Source organism: Arachis ipaensis, chromosome B04, assembly GCF_000816755.2.
Source record: "Arachis ipaensis cultivar K30076 chromosome B04, Araip1.1, whole genome shotgun sequence".
In the NCBI taxonomy this organism is placed as follows: Eukaryota; Viridiplantae; Streptophyta; class Magnoliopsida; order Fabales; family Fabaceae; genus Arachis; species Arachis ipaensis.
In genome coordinates, this window is record NC_029788.2 from 126,111,033 (window position 1) to 126,121,091 (window position 10,059).

At 29.4% G+C, this 10,059-nt stretch overlaps 2 protein-coding genes across 2 annotated transcripts; both read left to right on the forward strand.

Annotated features, from left to right (window-relative positions):
- Positions 868-3,881, forward strand: LOC107637238 (protein PIN-LIKES 3; the record flags this gene model as incomplete). Its single annotated transcript, XM_021121973.1, is given in 6 exon segments — positions 868-1,083; positions 1,162-1,254; positions 2,048-2,148; positions 2,314-2,366; positions 2,471-2,656; positions 3,509-3,881. Coding segments are annotated over 6 exon segments (774 nt in total), but the record flags the coding sequence as incomplete, so codon positions are not given.
- Positions 5,179-7,221, forward strand: LOC107637239. Its single transcript, XM_021122625.1, has 3 exons — positions 5,179-5,318; positions 5,895-6,012; positions 6,669-7,221. Exons 1-3 carry the CDS (start codon positions 5,288-5,290, stop codon positions 7,192-7,194), a joined length of 675 nt encoding a protein of 224 aa, XP_020978284.1. The 5' UTR covers positions 5,179-5,287; the 3' UTR covers positions 7,195-7,221.

A 10,059-nucleotide genomic window follows, 5' to 3' on the forward strand; every position in this document is an offset into this window, starting at 1 on the left:
TTGAATCATTGTTGTGTAGGTGGTTCATGCCACTAAACATTGTCATTACATATATTATTGGATCAGCACTTGGATGGTTACTTAACAAAATAAGCAGAGTTCCTCATCATCTTCAAGGAGTTGTGTTAGGGTGCTGCTCTGCAGGTAAGTTCATTTAGGTACTGTGTTTAGAAACTCTTCTCTCAATACAAAATTATTACTATATCTTATTATTATTATTATTTAAATTAACCAAACAATTATTAATAATTTATAGTTTAATTATTTTGTTGCTCATTTTAGTTTTACTAAATTTTCAATTAATTTCTTATACTTTTTTTTTCTTTTCAATTGGGTCTTTACACTGTTTTTTATTTTGTAATTACGTCATTTTCATGTCAAAAACGTTAAGATTAACAAAATATTTTTCTCAAAATACATGCGGTCAAAAATTTAGTTAGATTTTTAATTATGAATACATTCAATTTGTAAAGAAATATTTAGTTAATTTTAATATTTTTTATACTTTTGTTGGTTATATACCTGTCTCACTAGATAGCTATTAGGTAGATATGTATTCATTATCTGTATAATTGTATTTCAAAAGCAACTTTCAAACCTACTTATTCAAAGTGGTAGTCCTCTTTTAAGTTATATACTTTCATTTATTAATTTTTTATGAGATCCACCACTTTTACAACTCATGTTTAAGGGTTTACCCTATGATGCACTGACATTGATAAGAATACAAGATATGACACGATACTTTGTCACAAGCAGTATGATGATTATGATACCAAACTTCAAAAATCATTTGGAAATTCTCATGATTATTATGATCACAAAATTTCTAAAGACATTAAACTTCTCCCTTTGTTTTTTTTTTAGGTAGGTAATATTTACTTGTGGTCTTACGTATACAACATTATCCGCATATATTCGAATAAGAACTCCACCGTGGCGCAAGTAGATGATTCCGAAGAAAATGAACTAGAAAACATTTCAAGATGTTCTAATGAACAATTGGTTAATGTTGAGAGCAAATCAGAGACTACTGATCAATTTGAAATAATGGAACATGCAATGCCTATTAGAGAAGCAAAGGTTTGCTTAATTAAATTTGAGTTATGTATTAGTAGTATCTATGATCTTACTTAAACAATTCTAAACTTTTAAACACAGGTAACAAGAATGGGAAATGTTATGAAACAAATGCAAATATTGGCCAAAAAGATCGATGTGAAGACACTATTATCACCTTCAACAATTGGATCGGTACGCCAACAATTATCTATATAATATACCAAGGTTTTAAAAACGAAATCGATCTTCGAATCAGCAGAGTTAGAGATTCAACTGAATATATAATAAACTAAGATTTTTATGTATGAAATTTATATTTTTTAGAAAAACATTTTTTGTATGTTATTATTTTAAATTAATTAAGACTAGTTTACTAACAACTAATTTTTATCCTGAATTAGACCAATCTGATAATCAGTTTTCGATTAATCAGGTTGAATATATCATAGAAATTTAGGGGTGTTCATGGATCGAATTCGATCCGCATATCCGCGATATTTATCTAAATCCGATCCGCATATCCGCGGTATTTATCTAAATCCGATCCGCAAGGCTATCGGATCGGATCGGATCAGATCCGCACACTATTTGGATCGGATTGCGGATTTAGTGTAGGTATCCGCATATCCACAAAAATAAAGAAATAAATAAGTAAATATTCTTTTTATGATTTATTTTAACCAATAATTATTATATATGTTGTATTATTTTAATTTATTATTTAAAAAAAGTATGTTTAATATTATTTTAAAAAACTGCAGATATTGGATCCGATCCAATCCGATTATTTTAGTGCGGATCGGATCGAAGTTTTGGCCATATCCGATCCAATCTGATCCGCGTTCACCCTACGTAGAATGTCGTAATGTTGAATTTTAAGATAAAAATTATAACAATGTCATTCCTTAAAACTTCATTCTCATTGTTATTAACATAATGTCATAGAATCATGTTTTCTCTGTTTTTCTTCAACCTGAAAATGCAGATGGTTGGTTTGGTAATCGGTGTAGTCCCTCAATTTCGAAAAGTATTAGTCGGCGACGGCGCGGCTCTCCGGGTGGTTCAAGACTCTGTAACAATGCTGGGGTAAGATTTCTAAGCCCCACAAAATAAACGAATGAATTCATAAATAAATAAACAAACAAAGGTACTAGATATGATTTTAATGTAAATAACAATAATTGTTTGAAGTTAAAACCTATTGAATTGAAGTTCTAATCTAAGTTAAAATGATGATGGATGATTTTTCAGGGATGCACTCATTCCATCATTGACTTTGGTACTTGGTGCAAATCTTCTAAAGGGTATCATTACTAATTAAGCAATAATAACATGAATTTACTAACCAAAACTTTTTGAAAAATGAATAAAATGACATAAACTAAATGATCTTGGTTTCTTCTTTCAGGCTTAAAAGGACAAAGCATGAACCTTAAAATCATTGTTGGAATTGTTGTAGTGAAGTGTATTGCAGTTCCAGCAATAGGCATAGGCATCATCAAAGGCGCGACCCGATTCGGATTGATCAACCCGGATCCGTTGTATCAGTTTGTTTTGCTTCTTCAGTATGCTGTTCCACCTGCTGTAGCCATAAGTAAGTTCTTAAGAACTTTTAATCTTCTTAAAATGTATCATAGATTTTGATTTTCCAAGAATACACACACTTCTAAGTTCACATATGAAACACTCATGATTTCTTATCATACAAGTAACATTTGTTATATATATATATGGATATCCTAAATAAGCAATATTAATTATATGCAGCATTTTTATGTATATATTCTCTGTACACCTTTTATTTTAGTTTAATTAGTTTTACTAAATTTTCAATTAGGTTCCTATATTTTTTTTTCTTCTTTCAATTGGGTTCTTATACTGTTTTTAATTTTATAATTAAGTCATTCCTAGTATAAAAAATATTAGAGTTAATTTCGTAAATTGAAGGTATTCATAATTAAAAACATATCTAAATCGTTGACCGCATATATTTTGGGAGAAATATTCTGTTAATTTTAACGTTTTTTATATGAAAAATGATCTAATTACAAAATTAAAAGCAATATAAAGACCTAATTAAAAAGAAAAAAAGTATAAAAATTTAATTGAAAATTTAATAAAACTATAGAGACCAACAGAATAATTGAACCTTTTATTTTCAGTATCAAAAGTGACTAATAAAAAATAAAAGAAGATAAAAAATTTGTCTTTTATACTATAAAAGAAAAATATACGAGACATTTACAAAAACGGATACAAATATCATTTTTTAAACGATTTTAACAATGAAAAGAATCATCAATTTCCAGTTGCTTTTACATTATGGTTTGATCTTTTCATATTATTAACATAACAGTTATTTTCACAGGTTTCTAGTAAATCTAAGTTATCAAGAATTTTTGTTTCTTGGTTTGACAGATACTATGTATGTTTTTATGTGTGGCAGGCACAGTTACTCAATTATTTGGAGCTGGTGAGGGTGAATGCTCAGTAATAATGCTAGCAACTTATGCTTGTGCCACAGTTTTCCTTACTCTTTGGTCCACATTTTTTATGTGGCTTGTACTCTAAATTCTATTTTATTTTTCTATTCAACATTTTTCTTTACACTAGAAATTAAAAACATAATTATTAGAAGAGTATATCACTTTTTTATGTAACATTCCATATTAGAAATCATGTTATATTATTGGATGAAATAAAAAAAAATAGTTTGCTCAAAAGTCTATCTGTATAACCATCAAAAAGAGCTATATATGTAATTTTAACAATTTGATTCTAACAATAATAAACATCTAAATTTTGAATGTAAAAAAATGGTTCGGCTTTTATACTTTTTTAATTGTTTATTTGGTATCTAGAATTTTGTCTGAATTGACTCGAATATGGTCCAAATCCGACAACTAACTATAATGGAGGTGTCGGCGGTTCGAATCCCGCCTTATGCATGCAGCAGTCTATTGGTCAGCGGCAGACCCTTAAATAGAGTTCAGATCTGCGACGAATTAACCCTTAACCTGTCGTGTTTGGGGATACTGTAGGAAACAAAAAAAGAAAAAACTATAATGGATGAATCTCCTAACAAAAATTACTACATTTATAAAATCTCAAAATTATTTACCACTCAAACTAACTTCTCCTTAGTCTTCTATTTTTACACTAAACATAACCAATATTACAAAAAAAATACTAAAGAGTCATCCGAATTTATTATTTTTAATTATCAGTTAGCCATCAATTTTATTTAAGCAACTCCAAATTAGTCTTCTACTTTCACTGAACATAAACAATATTACAATTTACAATATATACAAAACAACACCAAGATATGAACCCTTCTTTTGAATAATATTATCAAATTTGTTATAATTAATTAACCAGCACGTTATATTTAGTTATTTACATACAAACACATATTAAAAAGAATGAAATTACACTATTAAGCAAAAAAGAGTTTAATATAAGTAGTAGGACTAGCACCTTTGAAGCTTCAAAAGTGTGTATATATAAGAGGGAAACCATGCAACTTTTTCCCAATATATAGGTACTTTCCTCTCCAAGATAAGCCCATATAAGTAGCATATGCAGCCGCAGCGAACATTTTAGGCTATTTTTCTTATCAAACATGTATATGTAAAAAAAATAGCTACTAATTATATATATAAAATTTGTCACAACATCTTTGTTATCAAAGTGGCGTAGTGAAAACGTGGTGGGTCCATAACCCACAGGTCCCAGGATCAAAACCTGGCTCTGATAGCATAAATTAGATAGTTTAACACATAATGTTTTAAATTTTTTTATTATACATTTAATTATTATATTATGATACTTTTATTATTTAAGTTGTTAATTATTTTGTTAAAAATTGTTTGAAAAAATATATATTCATTTAAAAAAATATATAATGACTAATTTTTAGTGTTTATATATTTTCAATTTATTTTAATTGATTAGTTCTCCAAAGTATAAGCAGATAGATTAACATATACACAACAGTAAAGAACAAGGTATGTTGCTTCACAAGCTATTCCATGCCAAGAATCATTCCTTCCTTAGCTTCAACTCCAAAAGTGAAGATTCAATCTCCCACTTCTTTATTTTCCCCACAAACCTTGATCTCTTCTATGTTTGAATTTATCAAAAATATTGCATACTTGATTGCCCTTTTAATTTGATCTAGGAATTCCCAAAATACAACATCATCATCATCATAAGGAACAACATGAGTTTCTTAGGAGGAATGAGATTTAAAGGTCATTCATCTATCTCTTTTAATTTCCTTTCATTTGTTTTACTTTCTTTAATTTGTTTTGTATAATAATACATGACACCTTGAAAACTTTATACATACAATTATATAATCTAAATCAGTGATAGATATTAAATGGTTTAATTATTCTGTAAATTTTTATAGTTTTACTAAATTTGTAATTAAGTTCTATATTTTTTTTAATTGGATACTGTTTTTAATATTATAATTAAATATTTTTTATGGTAGAGAATATTTTTTTAAAAAATATATGATTAAAGATCTAATTATAGATATCTTTAATTTGTGAAAAAAAATATTCAATTAACTCTAATATTTTTTATACTAGAAAAATCTAATAATAAAATTAAAAGTAGTGTAGAGGCTAAATTAAAATAAAAAAATATAAGAATCTAATTAAAAATTTGATGAAATTATAAAAACTAACATAATAATTAAACCATATTAAATTATGAAAATACTAATCAATTTGCAAAGCATGCAACATATATATATCATAAATAATGGTTTTTTGTATTATATTATACACTAAATAATAATAAATATTAGTGCTTTTCAGAGTTGTCAACAAGCCAGATATTGAGTTTGATAACAGATAGATTCTATGACCAAATTGTTGAGAGAGATATCAAGGACTTCCCTGGATTCCACCTTGCAATTCTTGATATCTTCCGGTAATATATAATTAAGCATATATAATATATACCATGCATATGTAATTCTAATAATGAAGCTTAATCCTAAAATTATAATGCATGTACTATAGTTTTGAAATAATAATACACATTAATTTCTTTCCATTGCTTGTGTTGTTTTTGCCAAAAGTTTTTTAAGTGACCCGTTAATTAGTATTAAATTTGTAATATTAATGTTGCGTACCAAGAAAAGGGATGATCCTTTTATTTTGAATTTCTTGAATGAAACCTTCCTTAACTTTCACTTAGCTTTCACCGACTTAAAAAGAAATTACTTTTAGAATTTAATTTTAATAAACTCAATCGTTTTATATGCGCACTCAATTATACAACGTAATATTAGTAAAAATAACTACTTTTTATATTGACAATGTAAATAATTATAAAAAAATTTTAATTATTTTGTTGGTCTATATAGTTTCGCAAAATTTTTAATTAGATCCCTATACTTTTTTTCTTTTTAATTGAGCTCCTTGCACCAATTTTTTTAATTAGATCCCTATATTTTTTTTTATTTGGGTCTCTGTACCAATTTTTTTTTAGTTGGGCCCAGTCAATTACTATCAAAAGGGACTTAATTAAAAAAAAATTTAGTACAAAAAAAAAAATTGTAATTATAAAACGTTTTATGATGTCAGTGCATTAAAATTAAATTCATTAATAAATAATAGAAATTATGGAACTTTTTTTTTCCAGGATTTGTTCGAGAGTTGGAATGCAAAAGCAAACGAAAAAGAAAGGAAGGAAGTATTGAGTTCATTCATGAAAAAGAATGTAAACATAAACAAAGTAGATGAGTCAATGATAATAACAGCAATAGTAGCACCACCAGCAGCCATGGTTGTGAAGAGAACAGGACAAACATTGCCACAACTAAAACTCATGAAATCAGTGCCTGATGTTGTTTTTGTTCCATCATTCACCGTTGTCGCACTCATTGCTGTCAAGATCGCTAGAATGTTGTTCATGAAAAAGACAATACCACCACTACCAACAAAGGAAGAACAACCTCAAGAGGAACATCATCGTCCATCTCCAACTAGTACACAAATCTCAACTAAACCACCTGCTGATGATAAATCTCATAATAATAATAATAATAATAATAATAATAAACATGCAACTGGCTATTATTGTGAAGAGTGTGGAATTGTGCATCACTGAGTTATTTTAACATTTGAATGTGTTCTTGGTGTTATGATTTCATGTTATGAAAGGATGAGGTATAGTTTCGTGTTACAAATGGAAGAGGGTTGTGATTATTTTAATCAAGTAAAAATATCTTTTATGTAATTAAGTGCATATGCTTAGGTAAATGAATCAAATATGTGTGTAATACGTTATTGAAAATATAGCTGTTTTTCATTTATATGAAATTAAATTTTTTAAAATTGATATTAAATAAACTATATTTTTATTATTGGAAAGAGATAAATTTAAAATTAGACTTTATCTTTAATCACCATGTTCAGGTGATACATTCCAAGCACCACTATCCTAAATAAAATTATCGGCTTTTAAAATGATATATGTAATAAAAAAACCAATAAATAAATAAATCCATTCACTTATTTAAAAAATTATTCTTTTGTTGTGAAATAAAATTAAAGATATATATATAATAGAGATGTATAAATAGAAGACTCTAATATTAAAATAATTAGCTCAATAATAATTTTTATATATATAATAATATTATATGTTGTAATGTATATATATATATACAAAGATAGAAAGAAGTATTAAAAATAAAAAGAGAGAGAATCGCATTTTACAATCTCAATATAATAAAGATGATTAATATTGCTATTAATATTATATGTAAAGAGTAATAGAAAATAGAATTTAAAATACTTATAAAATAAAAAAAGAGAAAGAATTGTAGTAGAAATATAAAGAGAAGAGTATTTGATTGCAGCATAAAAGAGAGAAGTAATTTTATTATTACTTGCTTGTGTATGAAAAGAAAGGGAGAATGGTATTTTTGTTGTGTTACATTCACGGAGGTTCACCTCCTATTTATAGGCTTATGGAAGGAAGATTGTCAACCTTCATTTATTTCATTCTCTTTTGAGAATGTAAACTTTATATAGGAAATGGGCATCCACGTCCCATTCCTATCACAACACTTCCCCTTGGATGACCATTTAGGATTATTGCCTCGTTAAAAGTTAAAACCTTACTAAAGAAAAACCCAGTGGGAAAAAAACCTTAGTGAAGGAAAAAGAGTACAATATTCTTTAGTGATAGGGACTGCCTCATTAAAAACCTTGTCAAGAAAAAGCCAATGGAAAAAACCTGACCAAGGGAAAAAGAGTACAGTCTCCCCCTCTTGTCGACATCAGTTGATGTCTCGAAATCGGCGCATCCCAATATCATGTACCAATCTTTCAAAGGAGGATTTTGGGAGTGACTTCGTGAATAAATCTGCCAGATTGTCACTTGAACGGATCTGTTGGACATCAATTGTCCCTTGATTTTGAAGGTCATGAGTGAAGAAGAATTTAGGAGAACCCTTCAGGGACTTTCATATAGACATCCTGATCTAATGAGCCGTACAAATAGGCTGTTACCACATCCATTAAATGCATATGCAATTTATGATATGCAGATAAACTGACCAAATAGCGCAATGTTATCGCATCCACTACAGGGGAATACGTTTCTTCATAATCTATACCGGGCCTTTGTGAAAAACCTTGTGCCACAAGTCGAGCTTTGTAGCGCACAACTTCATTTTTCTCATTTCGTTTTCTCACAAATACCCACTTATATCCAACAGGTTTTACATCTCCAGGTGTACGGACTACAGGTCCAAAGACTTCACGTTTTGTAAGTGAGTCTAATTCAGCCTTCATGGCTTCTTTCCATTTTGGCCAATCATTCCTTTGTCGACATTCTTCGACTGATCTTGGCTCAAGATCCTTTTTTTCATGCATGATATCTAATGCCACATTATATGCAAATATTTCATTGACAATTGTCTTATTTCGGTCCCATTTCTCTCATGTAAAGACATAATTTATCGAGATCTCGTCATTTTCACAATTTTCAGGTACCTGAACGTCTTCTGGCGTTATATCGGAATTTTGGACAACTGCCGGTGTCTTTACTATGTCTTTTTCAACAGGAATATTATTTACCTCTTTTCTCTTTCGAGGATTTTTATCTTTGGAACCGACAAGCCTGCCACGCTTCTGGCGTGTATTTGCTTCCGTGGCTATTTGTCCTACTGGGACATCAATTCGAATTGGGGCATTTTCCGCCCTGCCACGCTTCTGGCGTGAATTTGCTTCAGTGGCTACTTGTCCTATTGGGACGTCAATTCGAATTGAGGCATTTTCCGCTGGTATGTAAGATTTGGTTATCCTCTTTGTATCGGAAAATGCATCAGGCAATTCATTTGCTATTCTTTGCAAATGTATAATCTTTTGAACTTCCAGTTCACATTGCCCTGATCGAGGATCTAAATGCATCAACGATGATGCATTCCAATTAAGTTCCTTTTCAGGAAGCTTATTCTCTCTCCCTAATGTTGGAAATTTTGATTCATCAAAATGACAATCCGCAAATCGGGCTTTAAACACATCACCAGTTTGTATCTCAAGATACCTCACTATAGAGGGAGAATCATATCCAACATATATTCCTAATTTTCTTTGGGGTCCCATTTTGGTGCGATTAGGTGGTGCAATAGGAACATATATCGCACACCCAAATATTCTTAAATGGGAAACATTTGGCTGCTGGCCAAAAGCTAATTGCATAGGAGAGAATTGATGATAACTCGTTGGCCTCAAACGAATAAGTGCTGCGGCATGTAAAATAGCATGCCCCCAAACCGAGGTTGGGAGATTTGTTCTCATAAGCAAGGGTCTAGCAATTAATTGGAGGCGCTTAATAAGTGATTCTGCTAACCCATTTTGTGTGTGAACATAAGCCACTGGATGTTCAACACTTATTCCATTAGCCATACAATAAGCATCAAAAGCTTGGGAAGTAAATTCACCAGCATTATCAAGACGAATT

Bases quoted from the DNA above. Each gene is read 5' to 3' on its own strand.
- LOC107637239 (XM_021122625.1), top strand. From the start codon at position 5,288: ATGAGTTTCTTAGGAGGAATGAGATTTAAAG. The intron at 5,319-5,894 runs GTCATTCATCTA...AGTGCTTTTCAG, and splicing joins AGGAGGAATGAGATTTAAAG to AGTTGTCAACAAGCCAGATA. The intron at 6,013-6,668 runs ATATATAATTAA...TTATGATGTCAG, and splicing joins ATTCTTGATATCTTCCGGTA to TGCATTAAAATTAAATTCAT.